The sequence below is a fragment of the Schistocerca gregaria genome, chromosome 1, assembly GCF_023897955.1.
Source record: "Schistocerca gregaria isolate iqSchGreg1 chromosome 1, iqSchGreg1.2, whole genome shotgun sequence".
NCBI classification, from domain to species: domain Eukaryota; kingdom Metazoa; phylum Arthropoda; class Insecta; order Orthoptera; family Acrididae; genus Schistocerca; species Schistocerca gregaria.
In genome coordinates this window covers 830224239-830249900 of record NC_064920.1, presented here as the reverse complement: position 1 = coordinate 830249900, position 25662 = coordinate 830224239, and the positions used below count along the sequence as shown (strand labels likewise).

General features: G+C 42.0%; 1 protein-coding gene across 2 annotated transcripts in view; it reads right to left on the bottom strand.

The window, feature by feature from the left end:
• The window catches only part of LOC126271981 (E3 ubiquitin-protein ligase TRIM37-like), a 265524-nt gene that overhangs the window by 154467 nt on the left and 85395 nt on the right, over positions 1–25662 (bottom strand). For both annotated transcript variants that reach the window (XM_049974450.1, XM_049974459.1), the window contains exons 7-8: positions 17818–17932; positions 13241–13413 (exon numbers count right to left, since the gene is read on the bottom strand). In XM_049974450.1, the coding sequence (XP_049830407.1) occupies positions 13241–13413; positions 17818–17932 (288 nt within the window). The remainder of the gene's footprint in view (positions 1–13240; positions 13414–17817; positions 17933–25662) is intronic.

The window sequence follows — 25662 nt, the reverse complement described above, 5'->3', positions numbered from 1 at the left end:
CTTCAGAGAAATTAAAACCTCTTTCTTCTTTTAACTCGTCAAACATTTTGTTGCAATTGACAAACTCAAGCAACACTCTACAAGACTCCTTACAGAGGATGTTATATGACTCATGACTAAGGCACTCAGGGTAACAAAGCACTTCCTTCTTGAGGGACTTCTTTCTCCTACTCAAAACTACTACTACTTCTTCCTAACCTTTTCCCAAGTCTCCATGGCATTGGCATGTTATTTCAGAAGTGGCAATGGGTGGCCAGATGCCTTTCCTTACACCACCAGGACAGAATCTATGCACCCCATCCACTGGTGTCTAGTGTTCTCATGTTCAAGTGTAAGGATGTTTTCTAAATGTTTGTATAGTGAGTATCTGAAGTGGGACATTTGTATCAGCCCAGTATTTACATAGTCTGATGTGGAAGACAGCCTAAAAACAACATCCAGGACAGCCCACACATTTGGCCCTCACCGTTAAGCACCAGGTGGATTCAACCTGAGGTCAGTACACCTTACTGTGTATTGGAAGTGGGCACTTCATGCACTCCTCTACTCTGTTCAAAACTATCAAGCAGAATTTCACTAAAAAACCTGTTGTGTAGCCACACCTGGTAGGGTTGACAATAGGTTCCAACGTCTATCCTAAACAGTTAATCAAAGTGATACTAGTGTAAGTACTGGAACACATTCTGTCCTTTCCTGCTTTGTAGAAAGGTACCAGAACTGCCTCCCTCCAAACTGTCCTATCATACTGAATGAAAAGAGTCTAAGATCATTTCCTTTGATTTAATTCACAAGTTTGAAGTTTGTGGCCTGCAAAACTGTCAGCTGGGCTATCATACAGTTATAGCCACTGCAACTTCTCTCTTGCCATTCGCACTGACAGTTTCCCTCCACACATTTGAAGAGCACGTCTGTTAAAGTATCTGAGATTTCAGTTCCAACTTATGTCCCCTATCACACCAGCTTCTTTGGAATGGTAGTTAATTTTCAGTAAATCTAGTGTGTGGTTCCACCTACAGGGTGATAACAGATTTGGTCTTAGGGCAAATAGTTGATTGCTGAGCTCCTAACATACGAAACCATTATCTAGAAGCAGGACTGCAGTGCAGTGTGATATGGTTACAAATTCTGTAGGTGTGATTCTTACTCTATTGATAACTTTAACAAACTAATATTTTGTAAACTTGGAAAGCATAACATATCATATTTACTCAACTACCAGATGACTTTTTTCCTGAATTCATCATTCAAAAAATACAGGTTGTCTTACATTCACACATTAAATTATTGTTGCTAAGTTCGACATTTTTATGTTGCATTAAGGGGTGTCTTACATTTGCAGATGAAATCTTGGCAACTGTGGTCACTTGCAGGTGAGAGAGGGAGCAGTGGGAGCAGCTTGGCCGGGCACTTATTGTTCGCTTCATGTAAGAAGGCAGCCCAATTTTCAGCCATTCTGCGCAACCCCCTCCACTAGCTGCAGGTGATCAATAGTATTCCTTCTCTTTCCAAGCGGCTAGCAGATAGTTACAGCTAGAGAGTGAGAATCTTGCTCCCACATGCTGCACTCTTGCCACACTTTGCGACAACCAAATTATTCATTCAACTGTCAATTTTTTTTCATTTTTTTTTCTTGCACTAGTATAGCTGTGAATGTGCATCTTGTAAATGTTTAAGTGCAATTAATTAAGAAAGTCAGGTGACTACAGTAAACATGCAGTGCTTCACAAGCAGACAAGGTGGATTATTTACTGTATTTATAACTTTTTCAAATGTGGATTTAAAAGCAGGTCTCCTACTGTTGACATTAGAAAACACAAGAACGGACTCAAGATCCATGTGGTGTCAGAAAAGAGAACTGTAATGAGAATTGTAAAGGAAAGTGTCAGAGTTGTAGGAACTGTAGAAACAGTTGGTCTAGTGTCACCTGGAAAGCATAGAAATCACAAGGAACCTGTAACACAAATGGATAGTTTTAACAAAAATGTTTTAAAGTGCTTCATGTGAATGATGAATGCCCGACATAACAAAAATGTGTTACAGTTATGCAGGCTTCAATGGTAAGCACTTCGCCAAGGTAAGGAATGTTAAAAGACGTTGGTTCCAGATATGTTACGAAGAGAGTTTGTAGTTAAAAAAAGTGAACTAGGTGTAGCATAAACTATACCTCATATAAAGATTCACGAAACAAGAGGAGGAGGTAGTTCAACAGTGTATTACCTTGATGAAACATGGGTCAATTAGAGTCACTCCAAGAGGATCTGCTGGAAAATGAGTGATGGTACTGGCAGTTTTAAAGTTCTCATAAGGATAGGTTCTCGGATAATTATTCTGCACACTGACACTTCTTCTGATTCTATTTCTCAGAATAAACTTGTATTTACATGCAAGAAAATCAGCATTGGTTACCATTTGGCAATGAACGCTGTCAGTTACGTGACATGATTCACAATTCTTGCCATACCTTTCATTGAAGTCGGTCTTGCCAGTTATAATCCAAGAGAAAAAATCAAGTACCAACACCAGAAAAGCAGATATTCCTCCCCAGCTTAAAAATAAAAATATTAAGCACCATATAAACCAGACTCATACCAATCTCCCGCAGCTCGTTAATTTATACTGTAAAAGTTATAATACAATTAAAAAAATATAATAAATGTTTAGAAAACGGAAATAATTAGATCAATTTTTTGGTGTTCGGACAAACACAATAAGCTGGACTATGTAAATAAGTTCATATTAGTTCTGCATGGACGAAATAGCCTCTCTCTCGCTGAGGATTTATGCTTACTGATTAATAATACTACGTCCGATCGCCATACCCACCTACAAAATCTTGACCATGTCCATCATTCCTTTTGTAATCAGATCTTCGTATTAGCTCCAAAGTACACAAGGTGGGTTTCTTGAATTCTTCTATATTACAGTACTACTTGGAATAACAATTCACTTTTTCACTAACAAAATATGAATGTATTATTTCTTCTACACACATCAAAAATACAGACTTTTTTACTTATTCTCTCAACCCAAAATAGCTACCACTGATTACTCTTTAAAACAATGTGTGTCTACCTTCATTCATTAGCAGAGATCGAGTCCTTCCTCTTACAGAGGAACAGGAAAAACATCATCTGTTTTTTACGATTTGAAAATCAAAAATACATGATGGTAGGTGCAGGCTCTTTGCTGGTCTGCTGCTTCACTTTTTCTCTTTGCCTTTAAAGAAAACGAAAACATAAAAGCAAGAAATGTGAAAGGTACATTACAAAGTCACGTGACTTCCTTGCACGTGAATGGGATCACACAGTTTAGCGTTTACCCATGTGTCACTGTCACTGTAATCCCATGGAATTAATTTGGTCACAGGGGTTTGCGGCTATGTGCGAGAAAAAAACAAAACCTTCAAGATAACATACAGTAAATTGCTTGTGCGTGAGGCAATAAATAGTGAGGCAACAGACAACATCTCACCTATAGCGTGGGCACAGACTGTGTGGCATGCTGAAAAGCTTCAGAAAGATGAATTTGACAGGTGACGGATACAAGCATGGAACCTTTCATTGTAAATTTAAAGTCAGATTGTTTGGAAACAGACTCGAATAGAAGTACGATGTTATTACGATGTAGACTTTAAAACTAAGAAATAATATTACTTTGTTTTTAAGACTCGTAGTTTAAAAAATCTGTTGATCAACATATCAGTTCCATACATAATAATGAGAACTTCCAAGCCTTTTCGATTAGGACTTTGTATCCTTTCAATTATGCATACTATAATGTTCTACAAATTATCCAAGGAGAAGTTAAGCTTCTCCTACCATGTTGTAAACCTCTGCATTTTCAAGGCATGCAGGATGAAGCCCTAAAATGACAGCAACTGCTACTTATCAAGATATCGTTGGTTTTCGAGGTTATTAGTCAAATTCGCTGGAGTTATTTGCAGATGACGGTTAATTGTTTGCTTGTTCAATGAGTTTACACTCATAATGCCCACTAACAAAGAAAAATATGACAACCTATGGACCATTTTTACGATAGTCTTTTACATTAGTCTCTTCTACCATTAATTCTTTTTTACACGCAGTAATTACCCTTAACTAACACACACACACACACACACACACACACACACACACACACACACACACACACACAGAGAGAGAGAGAGAGAGAGAGAGAGAGAGAGAGAGAGAGAGAGAGAGAGAGAGAGAGAGATATATGATGATCTCGGTTTGTGCTTGAAGTTGATTTTGTTGTGTATTAAATTTTTACTCATTATGCAGTTCAAATCGCAATAAATGGTAATTACTGCAAGCAGTTTCAATGTTGTTTTGAGCAAAATTGTACTTCATGTATTCACAAAACTGTGTCATCTCTTCTCACCTCCCGATGTCATGCATAGTAAATCTGTGGAGCAGTGGACGTGAATTAGTATTTCTCTAATGACAATAGATCAAAATTAGTTTTAACATTTATTATTCCTCTCATAGATTTGAACATATAATAGAGTGTACAGTATGCAAATGAGCCTGACTGTCATCCGCAGCAATGCAGTTCAGCACGTGGACTTTGTTTTCCTGCTCTCTGCTGCCGCACATGCATAGTCCTCATCCCCCCACGCTTCCTTTCTGCTCTGCCTCTATGCGTGGAAGCATTGTCCTAGACGACGCACGATTTAGACAAATGTAGGGAAAGTAGCAGCAAGCAGGCAGCAAATTTCTCCGTGCTGCCAACAATGGGAATGTATCCTGCGTACTTGCTTTTTATGGAGATCTATTATGCTCAAATTGCAGCACATTTGAATCCAATTGTAGTCACAATAGAATTGACTTGCCACATATAAAAATACTCCACAGTAGTATGCATTTCTACAGGAGATGTTAAAATGTTACAAAAATATATTCACAAAGAACGTTTGAATTGTAGCACAACAAAGGAAATATAAGTTTCAACAATGGTGCTTAGGCACTGTTGCTTTTGAAGGTTTTCAATGAAAGATAATGTGCACTGCTACCCTGAAGTGGTTCCAGCAGACAATCACTGTTGGTCAGGGTAGTATGGAAGTGGATCCAGTAGCAGAACCATCTACACTTTAGATGCACCCTACTAATTGAGCAAAAACAAAACAGAATCGGCAGTACTAATAGTATTATTAGCAGCTGGGTAATTGATTAAAGGACTTGATTGCGGTTTAGTAGTGGTAGTGAGTAATTGCAGTGGTAGAAAATAGTTTTGGTATTAGCATTTTTTTAAAATAAGTTCCAGGAATAAATAATTAATACATACATTTATTATTAGCCACAAAAATGTGAAATGGCCTATTTTTGCTTCTCAGATAATAGGCTGTAATTGTGAAAATAAATAAATCAATAAAACCTCTAGTGGTGTAATTCCTGTAGATTCAGCTGCAGGGAGGTGAGAGGACAATGTGTTGCCATTCATTCTGCTTATATTGTCAGTACTGTTAAGAACTGCAGCAATCTAAAATGGATGCGTATCACAACTGGAACTGTTGAGAATATGGATACACCAGTTTGCATTTCACAATTGGTGCAAGCAGAAAATAAAACACTAATTTAAAGTGGAAGCCACAAACAACTGTTCAGCAGAAGCAAACATTCATCGGTGGTACAAATGAACAATAAATTAAAGAATTCCAGTTCTGTATGCCAAACTTTCAGAGGGCACAAGCAGGGAATGTTCCAAGAAAAGCTGGAGAGATTCAGCAATTTTCCAACTGCACACATTGCAGAATTCAAAGCAAGTATTAGCTGATGCACCAGGATGACAAAGAGGACAGGACTTACTATACAACACAAAAAAATTCTAGCTCGACACTTCCCTCAGCATTTGACAATGTAACACTTCCTACCAGTGTCATAAAAATTTATATAAAAGAAAGGCATGGCTAATTGGTAATCCATAAGGGCAACACCAAGTGGACACCTGTTTATTTTGGTATGTTATGAAGTCTTACTGTGAACATTAAGGGCATTAAAAGTGTTCCTATAAGAAGTTCCAGTAATGAAAATAACAGAATAACACTGATACCAGGTGTAGTAGCAGAAGCAAAAATGCTGGTCTCATATACGGTTGTTCACAGGAGAATCATGTCAAAGGTACTGCCTGTGTGACTCCTTTAGATGTCATTAAAAGGGATAGATGATAAATGCTCTGATGATAGATTGGTTGAAGGTAGTTTGGAGCAGAATACCAGACTATGTTTAACAGAGGGAAAATAATGTTGCTGGATTCTTTCAGGGGACAACTCACCCAAGAAGTTTAGGATCTAATATCAAAGAACAAAAAGGACCTGTTCAATTAATGGCTGTTGCAGTGAACAGATCTTTCAAGGCTCGGCTATTACAGCTATGCAGTGAATGGTTTTTTCAAGATGATCAGAGCCCCACCGGAGGAGGAAGTTAACAAAACCCTCTACATTTATATCTACATAATTACTCTGGAATTCACACTTAAGAACTCAGCATGTTGTGCCAGTGCATTGTTACTGCCTAGAGCAGAATCTCAAGTGAATCTATAATGATATCTTTACATACAATGCCATGAATGGCTCATAGTTAGCGACAGGAGAAATTTTGTTTTATTTTACAGCTAATTTTGGTGTTGCCGTTTGTGAGATCCAGAGTTACCTTGTGATGCCAAATTCATGACTGACTTTTATTGCCAAATTTGGAGTCATTACTTTTGCCAAATTAAGTGGATTTTTTCATTTTTTGGCAATTTCAAATTTTTATGCCAATTTTGCTGGTTTTTTGCCAGTTTAATTTCATACTTTTCTCTTCCTGGTTTTATTTTTGCCAAATTTGAATTTTATTTTTTACCAAATTCGGCGCTTTTTGCCAAAGCCAGAGTTATTGTTTGACAAACCAGATTTGTTTTTTTGCTCATTATTTTTTGCCAAACTTCGTTACTTTTTGCCATTTTTTGGGAAATATGCTGCTGTTTTTTGTCAGTCTTGGTGTTTTCTCTAATTTTGGTGCTTGTTTCCTATTTCCAGTGGTATGTATTTTGCCACTTTTTGTATTAGTTTTGACATCACATCATAGTTATGCAAGAAGTGACCATTTTAAGATTACACATGAACCTCAAGCTTGAGGAAATAGGATGTCAAAATGCAATTTCAACATTCAGTTATGAAAATCGCATGCTGCCATTCTCAAACTTATAGCATTTTTTAAATGTGAGAATAACAAATTTCTCTGAATTTCATAAAAAATTACAAATTCCTACTATTTTGTTAAAAATTGCTAATTTCATGTTACTTTTTGCGTTATTGTTTTTGTGAAATTTTCCTGACCCTACTAATAACACGACAAAATATGGGAGAAGTGTAGGGTGAAAGAAATGGCAGTAGGCTTAAAAATGAAGATTATGATACCAGTGTTTGAGATGATTAAAAGTTAGTGGCGCCACAGACTACTAGTTTATATAGTGAATAAAGAAATGTTCAAGATCAAAATGAATGTAAACTACTACTTTCTGTATGTTTTGTTTCTCCCTGTACAAACGAGATGTGAACACTCAACAGCTTAAGTTTAAATAGATAGAATGTTGACTTTTAGGCAGAAACTTTATATTAATAAAACAGTTTGTAATTCTAATTAATAAGAATATCATCTTATACACTGATCAGCACTAAAATTGCAACACTTCAATTTCACACAAATGAAATTTATTTTAAACTTATGACCTTTTTTGCCACTAATCCACCATCTTGTGTTGGAATATGATGGTACAGTCCAACCTAAGGACCCAACAATGAAAAAAGAAAGATGATTATAAACAAATTTAACAAATTAAACCAGAGATACATGATTCAAAGATATTTTGACTATGCTCATGAAGATAATGCACGTCTGTTTTGATGTTATACACTTCACACTTTACTTCACAAACCTCTGAGATGATCTTGGAGATCTCTGTTCATGCCTTCAAAAACTTGTATTGCCGCTTCTTGCACCACTAATGGCATCCAACCTTTCAGGCATGCTCTTGAGTAATGCAGTAATGTCCTGTTGATGAATCAGATCCCATTATTCTAGGAGGCTGTTCTGTAGGTCCTGTAGGGTTTCTGATTAGTGCTGATGGGCTCTGCTCCCCTGCTGGTCCCAAATGTGCTCAGTAGGATTTAAATCAGGGCTTCGAGCATGTCAGCCCATAACATAAGTTACTCTTTCATCCAAGAATTTCTGTACAATTCTTGCAACTTGTGGGGCTCGTATTGTCGTGATTTAGTATAAAATAATCACCAATAAATGGAGAGAAAGGCACAACATGCTCCAGAATGATTTCCTCCACATGTGGCAAGGCTTCTATGCTCCAAGAAGACCAAATTTGTCCTTGTAGCTGTATCAATTCCTGCCCACATCATCACAGAGTCACCCTGAAAATGCGTCCTGGATGAGAATGTGCATGGGGATTACGTTTCCCTTGGTCTTCTCAAGACCCTCTCTGTTCTGTCAGGTGATTCGAGGCAAAATAATGACTCATCAGTGAAAAACACTTATCACATTGTTGTACAGTTCAGCCAAAATGTGAAATGTAGTCAAGCTGTGCAATGCTCTCTGGTGAGTTCTGGAGCTGTAGCAGGTCTTCTGGTTTGAAGATTGGCTTCTTCCAGTCTTCTTTGAAAGTTTCTCTCACCCCTCAAACACAGAAGAGCCAATTTCATGCTTCAATAGCAGTGGTGTAACAGGCGCGCAGAACTTTAAGTTGTAAGAAGCGGTTATCTCTCTCTGATGTTGCTCTTCTTGGGCCTGTTCCTGGTCTCCTTGCAAAGCCTTCAGTTTCCCTGTGCCTTTGTACAATTCTGGAAATCATTGAAGGTTTAGTCCTCAACACTTCTGCAACTTAATGCTTGCTGCGGCCATCTTTCACCAAAGCAACAGCATTCACAGCTTGTTCAGGGCTTAAGGGCTTGTTTACTCCAGAAAGCTGGTTATGACAATCACAGAAAGTTCCTATTAACACATGTGATTGAAAGGGGAAGAATTCAAGGTGCATTAATAAGCACTACAAAAGTGGGAAAATATTATTCCCTCACATTCAGTGATGTGTTTTCCAGGTTGTGTGGGAAACAACAACTGAGGCTAACAACCCTTCATTGGTTGCTCACTAAGCACCGCCAATAACATACCCTACCTCAAAAACTTAATTGAATTGCTTCGCTTTGATTAAATAGATAATTACATAATGATTACACATCATTTATTGAGTGTTGCATTTTTTGTGCCAGTCAGCGTACTGGCGTAAATACAATACTGGCCATTAAAACGGCTACACCAAGAAGAAATGCAGATGATATACAGATATTCATGGGGCAAATATATTATCCTAGAACTGACATGTGATTACATTCTCATGCAATTTGGGCGCATAGATCCTGAGAAATCAGTACCCAGAACAACCACCTCTGGCCGAAATAACGGCCTTGATACACCTAGGCATTAACTCAAACAGAGCTTGGATGGCGTGTACAGGTACAACTGCCCATGCAGCTTCAACACGATACCACAGTTCATCAAGAGAAGTGACTGGCGTATTGGGACGAGCCAGTGGCTTGGCCGCCATTGACCAGATGTTATCAATTGGTGAGAGATCTGGAAAATGTGCTGGCCAGGCAGCAGTCTAACATTTTCTGTATACAGAAAGGCCCGTACAGGACCTGCAACATGCGGTCGTGCATTATCCTGCTGAAATGTAGGGTTTCAGGGATCGAATGAAGGGTAGAGCCACGGGTCATAACACATCTGAAATGTAACATCCACTGTTCAAAGTGCCGTCAATACAAACAAGAGGTGGCCGAGACGTGTAACCAATGGCACCCCATACCATCATTCCGGGTGATACGCCAGTATGGCGATGACGAATACATGCTTCCAACGTGCGTTCATTGCGATGTCGCCAAACACGGATACGACCTTCATGATGCTGTAAACAGGTCCTCGATGCATCTGAAAAAATGACGTTTTGCCATTTGTGCACCCAGGTTCGTTGTTGAGTACACCATCTCAGGCGCTCCTGTCTGCGATGCACCGTCAAGGGTAGCCGCAGCCATGGTCTCCGAGCTGATAGTCCATTCTGCTGCAAATGTCGTGGAACTGTTAGTGCAGATCATCGTTGTCTTGCAAACGTCCCCATCTGTTGACTCAGGGATCGAGACATGGCTGCACGATGTGTTACAGGCAACCGAATAAGATGCCTGTCATCTCAACTGCTAGTGAAACGAGGCCGTTGGGATCCAGCACGGCTTTCTGTATTAGCCTCCTGAACTCACCAATTCCATATTCTGCTAACAGTCATAGGATCTTGACCAATGCGAGCAGAAATGTCACAATATGATAAACCACAATCGCGATAGGCTACACTCCGATCTTTATCAAAGTTGGAAACGTGATGGTGCGCTTTTCTCCTCCTTACACGAGGCATCACAACAATGTTTCACCAGGTCAACTGCTGTTTGTGTATGAGAAATCGGTTGGAAACTTTCCTCATGTCAGCACGTTATAGGTGTCGCCACTGGCGCCAGCATTGTGAGAATGCTCTGAAAAGCTATTCATTTGCATATCACAGCAGCCTCTTCCTTTCGGTTAAATTTCATGTCTGTAGCACATCATCTTCGTGGTGTAGCAATTTTAATGGCCAATAGTGTACGATATGTCTGGAGTCATCAGAGCCAGGATGGATTGCTTCAGGATATTGACTTAAAAACTGTACAAAATTTTAAAAGAAAAGAAATGCCAGTTGTTACTAAGGCTTGGATTTTTAGATGCTAAAATTAAGAAACTATTTATTTCTTAAGCTTAAAAATACTTGAAATATATGACCAAAAAAAGTAAATGCATTTTATTGTAATTAAATTTCTTCATGTGAAAGCGAATGATGTGCGGTACTCAGAAACACAACTCATCCTCAAGTTGTTGTTGTTGTTGTCTTCAGTCCTGAGACTGGTTTGATGCAGCTCTCCATGCTACTCTATCCTGTGCAAGCTGCTTCATCTCCCAGTACTTACTGCAACCTACATCCTTCTGAATCTGCTTAGTGTATTCATATCTTTGTCTCCCTCTATGATTTCTACCCTCCACACTGCCCTCCAATGCTAAATTTGTGATCCCTTGATGCCTCAACACATGTCCTACCAACTGGTCCCTTCTTCTTGTCCAGTTGTGCCACAAACTCCTGTTCTCCCCAATTCTATTAAATACCTCCTCATTAGTTATGTGATCTACCCATCTAATCTTCAGCATTCTTCTGTAGCACCACATTTCAAAAGCTTCTATTCTCCTCTTGTCGAAACTATTTATCATCCACGTTTCACTTCCATACATGGCTACACTCCATACAAACACTTTCAGAAACGACTTCCTGACACTTAAATCTATACTCGATGTTAACAAATTTCTCTGCTTCAGAAACACTTTCCTTGCCGTTGCCAGTCTACATTTTATATCCTCTCTACCTTGACCAACATCAGTTATTTTGCTACCCAAATAGCAAAACTCCTTTACTACTTTAAGTGTCTCATCTCCTAATCTAATTCCCTCAGCATCACCTGACTTAATTCAACTACATTCCATTATCATCGTTTTGCTTTTGTTGATGTTCATCTTGTATCTTCCTTTCAAGACACTGTCCATTCCATTCAACTGCTCTTCCAAGTCCTTTGCTGTCTCTGACAGAATTACAATGTCATCGGTGAACCTCAAAGTTTTTATTTCTTCTCCATGGATTTTAATACATACTCTGAATTTTTCTTTTGTTTCCTTTACTGCTTGCTCAATATATAGATTAAATAACATTGGGGAGAGGCTGCAACCTTATCTCACTCCCTTCCCAACCACCACTTCCCTTACATACCCCTCTACTCTTATAACTGCCATCTGGTTTCTTTACAAATTGTATATAGCCTTTCGCTCCCTGTATTTTACCCCTGCCATCTTTAGAATTTGAAAGAGAGTATTCCAGTCAACATTGTCAAAAGCTTTCTCTAAGTCTACAAATGCTAGAAACGTAGATTTGCCTTTTCTTAATCTTTCTTCTAAGATAAGTCGTAAGGTCAGTATTGCCTCACATGTTCCAGTATTTCTACGAAACCCAAACTGATCTTCCCCGAGGTCGGCTTCTACTAGTTTTTCCATTCGTCTGTAAAGAATTCGTGTTAGTATTTTGAAGCTATGGCTTATTAACTTGATTGTTCGGTGATTTTCCAATCTGTCAACACCTGCTTTCTTTGGGATTGGAATTATTATATTCTTCTTGAAGTCTGAGGGTATTTCGACTGTCTCATACATCTTGCTCACCAGATGGTAGAGTTTTGTCAGGACAGGCTCTCCCAAGGCTGTCAGTAGTTCTAATGGAATGTTGTCTACTCCCGGGGCATTGTTTCGACTTAGGTCTTTCAGTGCTTTGTCAAACTCTTCATGCAGTATCTTATCTCCCATTTCATCATCATCTACATACTCTTCCATTTCCATAATATTGTCCTCAAGTGCATTGCCCTTGTATAGGCCCTCTATATACTCCCTCCACCTTTCTGCTTTCCCTTCTTTGCTTAGAACTGGGTTTCCATCTGAGCTCTTGATATTCATACAAGTGGTTCTCTTTTCTCCAAAGGTCTCTCTAATTTTCCTGTAGGCAGTATCTATCTTACCTCTAGTGAGATAAGCCTCTATATCCTTACATTTGTCCTCTAGCCATGCCTGCTTAGCCATTTTGCACTTCCTGTTGATCTCATTTTTGAGACGTTTGTATTTCTTTTTGCCTTCTTCATTTACTGCATTTTTATATTTTCTCCTTTCATCAATTAAATTCAATATTTCTTCTGTTACTCAAGGATTTCTACTAGTCCTCGTCTTTTTACCTACTTGATCCTCTGCCGCTTTCACTACTTATCCCTCGGAGCTACCCATTCTTCTTCTACTGTATTTCTTTCCCCCATTCCTGTCAATTGTTCCCGTATGCTCTCCCTGAAACTCTGTACAACCTCTGGTTGCAGTAGTTATTTTGAGATAAAGAGTTTCGTGCAGGACAGAGTAGCAAGCAAAGCTGCATCAAACCCCTCTTCAGACTGACAACAACAACAACTATAACTACTACTACTACTACTACTACTACTACTACTACTACTACTACTACTACTAACAAATTAATACATTAAATTTAGTGAACAGCTTTTCTTCTGCACTTTGCACCTGAATTATTTTTTATCAAAGAAATGTACCTGGTTGCAGATGATTCTCTTCCTAGCTGTGCAGGTGGTGATGCGGCAGGTGATGTTGGCACATTTCTGCTAGTAGAAGTCACTCTTGGAGTTGAAGCAGATGGTGATGTCACTGCACTTTCTGCCCACGCCACTGTTGCATTATTATTTCGTGCCATTTCAGCAGCTAACTTCTGCATAAAACAGGCACAAAATGCTCAGTATCAATGAAGCGTATGTAAAAGAAAAATATAGAGATGAAGTTGCTTATAAAGACAATGTTTTATTTTGTGTTTTTATTATTTTCTACAGGTATAATAGAGCTGCAGTGTTTTTTCTGGGTGTTTTTTTTATACACTCACACAATGTAAATTACTCAAAGTAACTTATGGTGAAACAGAGCTATCTAATACGAGCAATTGCTTCCTATCAGTTGAATATTAAGTTAATAAATTATTTTCTCTCAACTACCATCAAAAATTTTGCATTTAGATATTTACTACACAGTCAGTGAAATGATACCAGAGAGGCCCTTCCAGAATACAAACTGACAAACAGTTTCATATTTACAGATATGCTTAACCATTCTTAAACGCATTATCTCTTCCAAAGGTTTGAGAAGAGAGTTATTACTGCAACGGGTCTACATTTATCAAAATCTGTCACAGTCACTATCGTTAAAAGATGCATATTTTATATTAGATGAAACTGTCAAGTCTGGTTGAGAAAGGAAGGACAGAGAGATGACACCTCTCAGAAACATAATTCAATTGGCTTCCTGTTGATCACACGATTGAAGGCCCCTTGCAAAGAAAACAATGGAGATCTCAGCAGCAGCAGCAGCAGCAGCAGAGGCAAAGAAGGAGACACTTCTAATGCTTTTCGCAAGACATATCCCATTTCTCTCAGGGGGCGAACACAGACTGAACAAGTAGTGTTGTACCCCCAATGAGAAGCTACAAAAAATATCTAACTTACTAGAAGTGGCCGATTTAAGCTAGGCAACCTCATCCTGACACTGAAAGGAACAGCATACTACCACATTAAAATCTCTCAAGGAATACATGTACAAGACTCTGGAGGTAAAGCTTCCCTCACAAACGTCTGCAGCAAAGGAACATACTGAGAGAGAATACTCACAACAGAAAGAAGAAAAAACTGAGAAAGGATCAAAACTGGCACATGGAACACACCAAAGTTACTGCAGAGATGAAAGTCAAGAGACTGCCACAAATGAGGGGAAAAAGAACATTCTCGGTCTACTTACCACTTTTGTGAGTTGCAATCTGGAGCAAATGCTGACACAAACTGGTGACTACCAGCTATACTACTTGGGAGTGGAAAAGAGTGGAGCAAATGGTGTTGGAATTTTGTTAATATACAAACTAAATGCTATAAATGAAGCAGGCAAAAAGGAATACAAACGTCTTAAAAATGGGATCGACAGGAAGTGCAAAATGGCTAAGCAGGGATGGCTAGAGGACAAATGTAAGGATGTACAGGCATTTATCACTATGGGTAAGATAGATACTGCCTACAGGAAAATTAAAGAGACATTGGGGGAAAGAGAACCACTTGTATGAATATCAAGAGACCAGGTGGAAACCCAACTCTAAGCAAAGAAGAGAAAGCAGAAAGGTGGAAGGAGTATATAGAGGGTCTATATAAGGGTTATGTACTTAAGGACAACATAATGGAGATGGAAGATGATGTAGATGAAATGGGACATATACTACGACAAGAGTTTGACAGAGCACTGAAACACCTAAATTGAAACTAGTTCCCGGGAGTAGACAACATTCCATTAGAACTACTGACAGAATTGGGAGAGCCAGTCCTGGCAAAACTCTACCATCTGGTGAGCAAGATGTATGAAACACGCGAAATACCCTCAGACTTCAAGAAGGATATAATAATTCCAATCCCAAAGAAAGCAGGTGTTGACAGATGTGAAAATTACCAAACTATCAGTTTAATAAGTCACAGCTGCAAAATACTAACGCGAATTCTTTACAGAAGAATGGAAAAACTGGTAGAAGCACTCCTCGGGGTAGATCAGTTTGGATTCCGTAGAAATGTTGGAACACGTGAGGCAATACTGACCTTACGACTTATCTTAGAAAATAGATTAAGAGAAGGCAAACCTACAATTCTAACATTTGTATACGTACAGAAAGCTTTTGACAATGTTGACTGGAATACTCTTTCAAATTCTTAAGGTGGCAGGTGTAAAATACAGGGAGCAAAAGGCTATTCACAATTTGTACAGAAACCAGATGGCAGTAATAAGAGTCGAGGGGCATGAAAGGGTAGCAGTGGTTGGGAAGGGAGTGAGAAAGGGTTCTAGCCTATCCCCAATGTTATTCAATCTGTATATTGAGCAAGCAGTAAAGGAAACAAAAGAAAAGTTCGGAGTAGGTATTAAAATCCATGGAGAAGAAATAAGAACTTTGAGGTTCGTCAGTGACAATGAGTGGGACAGAGAGAGGGGGTAGGGGGGGAGAGGGAAAGGGAGGGAAAGGGAGAGAGAGGGGGGTAGGGGGGAGAGGGAAAGGGAGAGGAGGGGGAGGGGGAGGGAGGGAAGGAGGGAAGGACAGAGGGAGAGAGGGGGAGAGAAAGGGAGAGGGAGAGAGGGGGAGAGGGGGAGAGAAAGGGAGAGGGGGAGAGGGGGAGAGGGGGAGAGGGGGAGAGGGGGAGAGGGGGAGAGGGGGAGAGGGGGAGAGGGGGAGAGGGAGGGGCAGAGGGAGGAGAGGGAGGAGAGGGAGCGGAGGGGGAGAGGGGGGAGAGGGGGGAGAGGGGGGAGAGGGGGGAGAGGGGGGAGAGGGGGGAGAGGGGGGAGAGGGGGGAGAGGGAGGAGAGGGGGGAGAGGGGGAGAGGGGGGAGAGGGGGGAGAGGGGGGAGAGGGGGGAGAGTGGGAGAGGGGGGAGAGGGGGAGAGGGGGGAGAGGGCGGAGAGGGGGGAGAGGGGGGAGAGGGGGGAGAGGGGGGAGAGGGGGGAGAGGGGGGAGAGGGGGGAGAGTGGGAGAGGGGGGAGAGGGGGAGAGGGGGGAGAAGGGGGAGAGGGGGGAGAGGGGGGAGAGGGGGGAGAGGGGGGAGAGGGGGGAGAGGGGGAGAGGGGGAGAGGGGGAGAGGGGGAGAGGGGGAGAGGGGGGAGAGGGGGAGAGGGGGAGAGGGGGGAGAGGGGGGAGAGGGGGGAGAGGTGGGAGAGGGGGAGAGGGGGAGAGGGGGAGAGGTGGGAGAGGTGGGAGAGGGGGGGACACGGGGGAGAGGGGGGACACGGGGGAGAGGGGGGAGAGGGGGAGAGGGGGAGAGGGGGAGAGGGGGAGAGGGGGAGAGGGGGAGAGGGGGAGAGGGGGAGAGGGGGAGAGGGGGAGGGGGGAGAGGGGGAGAGGGGGAGAGGGGGAGAGGGGGAGAGGGGGAGAGGGGGAGAGGGGGAGAGGGGGAGAGGGGGAGAGGGGGAGAGGGGGAGAGGGGGAGAGGGGGAGAGGGGGAGAGGGGGGAGAGGGGGGAGAGGGGGGAGAGGGGGGAGAGGGGGGAGATACTTCTGTTACCAAGGTAAAGGGAGCAGTATCTCATATGCTGGGGCATTGTCAAGCAGTACAGGAGCCATAGCGCATAGCAGACTGACGCAAGACAAAGGATACCAGCACACTTTATGCAAAGTAAATTGTGTGTGACACATGGGGTACTCCAACATCAAGTTTGAGCAAGCATCGCCACATACCATAATATCAAAGGGATACCATGATTATCTTTATTTGGAGAAAACCACTGTCACCATATCTGAAGTGGTGAACTATACATTAATAACAGACTGCTATCCACTATTATGGATTGTAACGAGGGATGGAAGAGTCACCATGCAACAAGCCAGTCAAGAATTTCATGCTGAGCAGTGAACACTGATGAACAGCCACACCATTTACAACCACCTCTTCTCTATTAGTTGCTGAAGCCACTACTACAGACTTTTACCTCTGCTTGCTGAATGTGTGCATGTGCTGGGTACAAGTATGTGCAGATGATGATTATGATGATGATGATTGCCAAGGGCATCATTAAAGTAGGCAGCAGAGGTGTGTGTGTGTGTGGGGGGGGGGGGATCATTGTATGAAATGAATGAGGTCTCTGGTATGTTCATTATTGCCTGTCACTGGCAACTGCTACATTAATTTAATGTCTCATCATATGCAGCTCTTTCTTTGCCGACATCATCTTGCAGGTGGTCTATACCTTCAGCCTTAGACACTGGAAGATCCCATTTTTCCCCAACTGTATCAAAAGATGTTTGAGGAGCACTTCGCAAACATGGCGGTGCCCAAGAACCCTTTCACACCTCAATTCCACCACCACCTCAATTTGTGTCGGCAACTGGCTAACGGCAACAGATTTAGATGGCTCTACAATGTATCACAAAGATATGTTGCTGCAGTCATCATAATGAAAGAGGTTTCTACGCACTATGAAGTATAACTCTATAATTCAACTGATCATAAATGTATTCACTACAACCAATTACAGACAGCTCAAAGATCAATATCTGTGTTACAATAGAGGTCATTACATAACACAATGTGTACTAAACAACAAAGCACTTACCTCTTTCAGTTCATTAATCTGAGCAAGATACTGACTCTGCACAGTAGTAAGGTGGTGGATATACCACTGCTGGTCACGACATCTCTGGAAAAATGTTGGAGGACGGACTTGGAACCTACGCAAGAAAAAGTGAAAGTAATTGTAGTGCCTCACTCTGTTAAATCAAGTATAACAAAACATTTTCACCTTTTACAGTTTTTCCAATAAACAAAAAACCCATTGATGATGGCACAGAGGTATTGAAAAAGCAGTGTGTTTGCAAAGAGCTGGAACTCATGTCCTATAATAATTATACTCACTTTTCTATTCTGAATCACACAAGGAAATGTAAATTATGCAAGTCCATTTTAATTCTTAGAGACATGGAACAACACATGACTTTAAGAATTGTAGTATTCCTTGCAAATTTTGGGCACCAAGTTCGGTATTTTACTGCCAAGTGTTCACATCACAATCGGTGTAAAGCCTTCTCCTATTAATTGTGATAGCATAGATAAAAGGATGTGTATGTCAACTATGAATACTGGGAAGAAAAAAAGACGGGGAAGAAAGAGTTACTGGTGAAACAAGATCAAAGGAAGTTAAAAAAGAAAGAAAGGAAGGAAGGAAAAGACAGATTGCTACCTGTAAGAAGAAACGTCAAGTTGCAGACACGCACAATAAAAAGACACTAACACATAGCTTTCGCCAGTAAAACACATGTGCGTGTGCGCGTGCCCACACACACACACACACACACACACACACACACACACACACACACACACACACAGACGACCACCAACTCGAGCATCTCGAGCTGCAATGCAACATCAAGTGGGATGCAGGCTGCAATCTGTAGGGGGTGGGAAGGGGAAGGGATAGTAGTGTACAGGTGGGGAGAGAGGCGAACGCTGTCTGGCACAGTGTGCAAGGACTAGACTGCGCACAAGTGCTGCGTCAGGAGGTTGTGAAGCACAAGACAAGTGGGGAAAGATGGGCAGATGCATTGGCAGAGGGCTGTGTACAAACAGGGTGGGAAATGAAACTGGGGAGGAGATGAAAGGACAGGGCCTTGGCAAAGGATGTGGTTCAATTTTTCCAGTCTGGGGTGGTACTGGGTAATGAAGTGGACACCCCTTTATGGCTGGTTCTTGCAGGTGGTGGGAGGAGTGGGGGTGTGAGGGGAAATGGCATGGGAGATCTGTTTGTTGACTAGGTATGGAGGTTAGTGCCTGTCTGTGAAAGCCTTGCTGAGACCCTCAATATACTATGCAAGGGAGTTTTTGTCACTGCAGATACGCTGTTGCCGGATAGACAGGCCATGTGGGAGATATTTTTTGGTGCGAAAGGAATGATAGCACATGGACGAGCATTCCATACAGCACCTCCATAAGTTATCTAACCTGCTAAAATCCTACTTCCGCCTCGGGGCACCACTATCCAACCCCCAATTGCACCCACAGTGTTCCTCATCGTCCATCCCTCATAGCAACTTTACCCTGTGTAGCTGACCTTTTCAACTTTCCACATCCCCCAAACCTTCCTACCAACTGTAACATTGAAAATGCAGGATGCATGGCGCCCTGCTACCAATATATAACTTTTTTCTGAATTGTATGTAAATATTAGTAATTTAAATGCGTTCTTTTCGTAAGTAAGGACATTGATTCACTGTATGTGTACACTTAGGTAGAAGTCTGTTGACGTTTCATTGTATTTATCTGTGTTTTACTGTGAAACTTATAAGCTCCAGGAAAAAGGCAAAGGAATTGTTATTTGCATCGACTAGCAACAATAATAGCAGTGCTTGTGTGTTGTAAAATCTTTTGGTAGGGAGTAGTTACGTACAGCACATGGAGAGAGTGGGAGATGGGTTCCAGCACTTGTAGTGTGCGAAAGTGTGGTGTTAACACTCTCACAGTAGAGTGTACCATTTCGGCGGCATCATGTACAGGCACTGGCCAGATGTCTAGAGCAGGAGGACAGACAGTGGATGGGCGGAAGAGACTGTATTAATTACAATTGCCCGTTCCTATAATTAAGCCATGGCTACACAATATGCTACCATCTTCAACAACAGCAGCAGTTCCAGCAACACAGTTTCATCATCGGCTCCGAGTTTCGTCGTATGCACAACACTGAAGTAAGACTGTTCATTGGTAGAAAGTACTAACGGCCAACCCAGCAGCACAACTGAATGTGATTTGATTGGATTTATTTAAATAATAATCAGTTAAACTCAGGGCGATTGTGTCCTCATTGCCCCCACACACTGTTTCCAAGCAGGATCCTTGTTCCTTTTTTTCCCTAATATGCTAAGTGAGTGTCATAAGAAACAAATTGAATAGTTACAGCCAGTTTATTAATGAATAATTTCTCTTTTAAGAATTTTAGCCTCATCCTACTTCCAATTAACTGTTGTACAACAGAGGCTTCAGTATATGACTATAGTAAAGCAATTTCATTTTTCAAGTTTGAGAATCAATCACTGGAAAAAAATCCAAATCTAAAGAAATGCACAAACTAAGAGTGCGGAAGTTTTATTTATTTTACATATAGCTTGGAGCACATGGCTGTTTGGTTTGGTATGTATTCTAGTATTTAATTATGTTCAAATCAGTAAAAAAAGGCTCAGTTGTTCAGACAATAATATGAAATCCAATTTGCAAAATAAGTGTCGGCAAAGTAAAAAGTGCTTTTCTTCCCTAGATTTCTTTGATGACATTATGCTGAGGTCACTGAAAGTCATTGTTCACGTAATGAAGTACAGTACTAACATACAGTTTAACTGCATTTTTTCAAACTATTACTCGATTGCCTTTTTCAAAATTTAATGCCAAACATAATGTAAGGGTGACTTCTCAGTTTTCTGTATCATTACATACTCACTTAAAATTAGTGTAAAAAACACACAAAAACATGGCAACCTTTAGTAGCCATGTCAGTGTTCAATAACACATTTTTCTTTCCCATCATCTTGTAGTACAGGATTTTGGATGTAAATTGCCCTAGTGGGTTGGCGACCATCAATTACTTCCTATGTGTAACTTTTGGATTCATGATCAGTGGTACCCCTTTCTGTCAAGAGTTGTTTGTGAGTGAAAGCACAAAATAAGTTTCATTTTAAAATTATAGCCCTGTTCGGTTTAATTAATTTTATTTTTAGTAAGACTTTCCATCAGAAGGGTTGGTCGTACACTTTCCTCCTAGTTATTGGTATCACTTCTTCAGGAAACATAGCCTTATAGAACTAGAAAAAAAATCCATTAGGCATACACATGATCCACGGCCATATTTTATATCGCAAGCAGGATAGGCCGATTAGTAAGAAGGACGTTACACAACCCTCCATCAAATTCAAATCCAACATCGTTGTTAACCATTCCACCAAAAGTCTCAGCCCCACAGAAGTTAGTCCTATCCAAATGCCTCACCTTTAGCCCTACACCTATTTTAGCCTAGCCATGCTGGATTTATCAAAGATTTACTCTCCTCCTCCTGACCCCACAATGGAAACACTTCTTTTCCTCCAACCCCCAACCACAACCAACCTAATTCCAAAATGGAACCCTATCTCTTCCAGCTCATGCCACCATCCACCATATTCCCCCCCCCCCCCCAATCATCTGCTGGTCAACTTAGGCTCACCATCGTTCCCCAGGTCCCTTCCTCAAAACACCAACATTTCAGTAGAAGAAATAATAGCTTACACAACCTCAAAACAAATCCTGACTTAATCATCTACCTGTAGACAAAGGTACCACCACTGTTGTTATGAATCGTAGTGACCACCTGGCAGAAGGCCGATCCCATCCCGGATGTCCAACACAAACTTAAATCCTGCTTAAAACCTTAGGCCTTTCCCAGAACATTTCCTCTGAATCCGTCCCTTCTCACCCCTATGACACCCCACACACTCACTTTCTACATGCTCCCCAAAATTCACAAATCCAACAACCCTGGACATCCCATTGTGGCTGGTTATTGTGCCCCCATTGAAAGAGTTTCGGCCTTCATTGACCAACACTTCCAACCAGTTTCCCATAATTTAGCCTCCCACATCAAAGACATGGACCACTTCCTTCACAGACTGTCTATCCCCTTACCTTCTTGATCCCTACTCGTCACCGAACGCCACGGCCCCTACGACACCAACATCCCTCATGCCCATAGTCTTACCACTATAGAACACTACCTTTCCCAATGTCCTTCAGACTCCAAACCCATTACCTCATTCACCTTACTAACGTGATCCTAACCTTCTCATTTGAAAGGAAGGTATATAAACAAATTCGTGGCACAGTCATGGGTTCCCACAAGGCAAACTCCTATGACAACACTTTGTGAGCCATGTAGAACACACCTTTCTAGCTTCCCAAAACACCAAACCCCTAGTCTGGTTCAGGTTCACTGATGATATCTTCATGATCTGGACTCTGGGCCAAGACACCCTATCTTCATTCCTTCATAACCTCAATACCTCCCCTACCTGCTACATGTGGTCCACCTCAACCCAGCATGCCACCTTCCTAGATGTTGACCACCTCCTCCCTGATGGCTCCATCTGCACCTCTGTCCATATTAAAACCCACCGATCACCAACAGTACCTGCATTTTGACAGCTTTCATCCCTTTCACACAAAAAAAATCTCTCCTTTATAGTATGGCTACCTGTGGATAGTGTATTTGCAGTGACAAAAATTCCCTTGCTCAGTATGCTGAGGGTCTCACCAAGGCCTTCAAGAGACAGGCACCATACGTCAGACTAGTCCACAAACAGATCTCCCATGCCATTTCCTCTCACATCCCCAATTCTCCCACCACCCACAAGTACGAGTCACAAAGGAGTGTCCTCTTCATCACCCAGTACCATCCCGGACTGGAACAACTGAACCACATCATTGGCGAGAGCTTTGATTACCTATCATTATGCGCTGAAATGGGGACATCCTACCAGATATACTTCTCGCCCTTCTAAAGTGGTGTTCCATTCATTGCCCACCCAACCTCCACAACATCCTAGGCCATCCTTATGCCACTCCCAATCCCAACCCCCTTGCCTGAGGATCATATCTGAGTTAAAAAGACCCACATGCAAAACTTGCCCAATCCTCCCACCCAGCATTTCCTATTCCAGCACTGTCACAGGTGTTTCCTACCGCATCAAGGGTCGACCACCTGTCAAAGCAGCCATGTCATTTACCAACTCTGTTGCAATCTTTTCACAGCTTTTTATATTGGTATGACTACCAAGCAGCTGTCCACCAGCATGAATGGTCACCACTAAACTGTGGCCAAGAGCGAAGTAGACAACCCTGTGGCACAGCATGCAGCTGAACATAACACACTTAATCTCAATGGCTGTTTCATTACCCACGCCATCTGGATCCTTTCCTCCACCAACAGTTTTTCTGAACTGCACAAGTGGGAGTTATCCTTAGAACACTTTTTTCACTCCCATAATTATCTCAGCCTAAACCTACGGTAACGTACTGTTCCCACACCCTCCAACTGCTTCCCACCCCCTCTATCCTATCATCTCATCTCATCTCCCACCCTGTTTATTTGCAGCCCTCTGCCAGTGCATCCACCTGTCTATCCCTGCTCCTCTTTTTTTCCCCTGCCTTCCAACCTCCTGATGCTGCACCTATTGGTAGTCTAATCCCTACACACTCCACCAGACAGCATTTGTCTCTCCCCCCACCCACACTCTACTATCCCTTTCCCTTCTCCACACCCTCCAGATGCTGTTTGCATCCCACATGATGTTGCATTCTGGCCCGAGATGCTGGAGCTGGCGGATATGTGTGCATGAGGTATGCTTTCCCCACTCCTCGTGTGTTTTTGCTCCTTTTTCCCCACCTCCCTGCCTCACAACCCCACCCCCTACAGATTCCTGCTCGCATTGCAGCCCGAGATGCTGGAGTTGGTGGTTTTTGTGTGTGTGTGTGTGTGTGTGTGTGTGTGTGTGTGTGTGTGTGTGTGTGTGCGTGTGTGTGTGTGCGCGCACGTGCGCGAGCATGCCCACGTTTTTTACTGACAAAGGCTGGAGACATAAGCTGTGTGTAAGAGTCTTTTCATTGTGCCTGTCTGCAATTTGATGTTTCTTCTAATGGTTAACAATCAGTTTTTTTTCCTTTCTTTCTTTCTTTAACTTCCTTTGATCTTGATTCACCAGTAACTCTTTGTTCTCCGTCTTTTTTTCTTCCCAGTATTCACAGTTGACATACATATTCTTTTATCAATATAATCACAGTTAACAGGAAAAGGCTTTACACTGATTGTGATTTGGACATTGGCATTAAAATACTAAACTTGGTGCCCAAAATTTGCAAGGAATACTACAATTCTTGAAGTTCAAATGGCTCTGAGCACAATGCGACTTAACTTCTGAGGTCATCAGTCGCCTAGAACTTAAAACTAATTAAACCTAACTAACCTAAGGACATCACACACATCCATGCCCGAGGCAGGATTCGAACCTGCGATCGTAGCGGTCGCTCGGCTTCTGACTGCAGCGCCTAGAACCCCACGGCCACTACGACCGGCAATTCTTGAAGTCATGTATTGTTCCATGTCACTAAGAATTAAAATGGACTTGCTTTACAGTCTGACTGTTACGTCTTGCCTAGTGAGATTACAGCATTCATGAAATGCTCACAACAAACACGAAGTACTATGATGCATGGCGACTCAATGAAAAAGTGTCAACCTAAGCAGTGACGAAAGAGTCCCTAAGCTTGTCAGGAACAAACACAAAACTAAAAGCATATGTTGCAAAATATTCACACATGACTGCAAGCAAGCAAAGATCAAAGTAAACAAGAATCCTGGCTAGTGCTAGCAAGTGATCGAGCTTTGAGTTTGCAGGGTCACACAAGGAAAGCTAAGCTTCCAAAGGCATTGCCCTATGTACACGACACTTCCACTGCTTACAGTGGAATTGAGGGTGAATTTTACTCTCTACTGTAAATAACTGCTCATCTGACATATAGGATTCTGGTGTCAATACCAAATCCTCCACATCATAAGGCACATAGGGCTGAAAATGCCTCAGCTTGTGCCACAGTTATGCAGTCAAGGGACAAGCGGCCATGGGGATCTCCACCAGGGCTTCCACCTGGGAACAATCAACTGGAATGTTTGTGGCAATGCCAAGGCTGTGGTAGCCTGACTGCTGGTCATGAACCAACAAGGAGGTGGATACACACTCTGATAGCTACTTTTAAGACGGAAGGAAGTATTTCACTTCCATCAGCTCCCCCACCCACCTGGCTAAAGGGTCTCCTGGGCGACATGTTTCAGCAGACACGGGTGTAAGTTACACTGTCAGGGAGAGAGCACCTAGAGTTCCTGCTGCTAATAAGCCAAGCACACTATTCATTTGTTATATGTATTGTTATGAGCTACAAACAGGAGTGACTTCAGTAATATATAGGAAATGTGATTGCTGTGTACATAGGCGACTTGCAGTCAATGAGGATGATAGGATGATGACGAGGACAGCAGAACACCCAGTCCCTGGGCGAAGAAAATTCAACGACCCAGCCGGGAATTGAACCCAGGACCAGAGAATTGACAACCCATCATGCTGACCACTCAGTCGACTCCAGGCTGTGTTGGCTTCCAGCACACAGCTTGAGGCTACAGCCAAGGGGCATCACTGTGAGGGGGGGGGGGGGGGGGAGGGGGGGGTCGGACACAGGGATGCGAGGGATGTCTAGCACGTCTCGTATGTCCCCCAATTGGTCCATTGCTGTGGCCTTCCCGGGTACTGCCTGCACTGAGGTTGATCCCTCACCTGCGGTCAAATGGGAGATCATATAATAACAGTCATGCCCAACACTTACATAAATAGTTGCA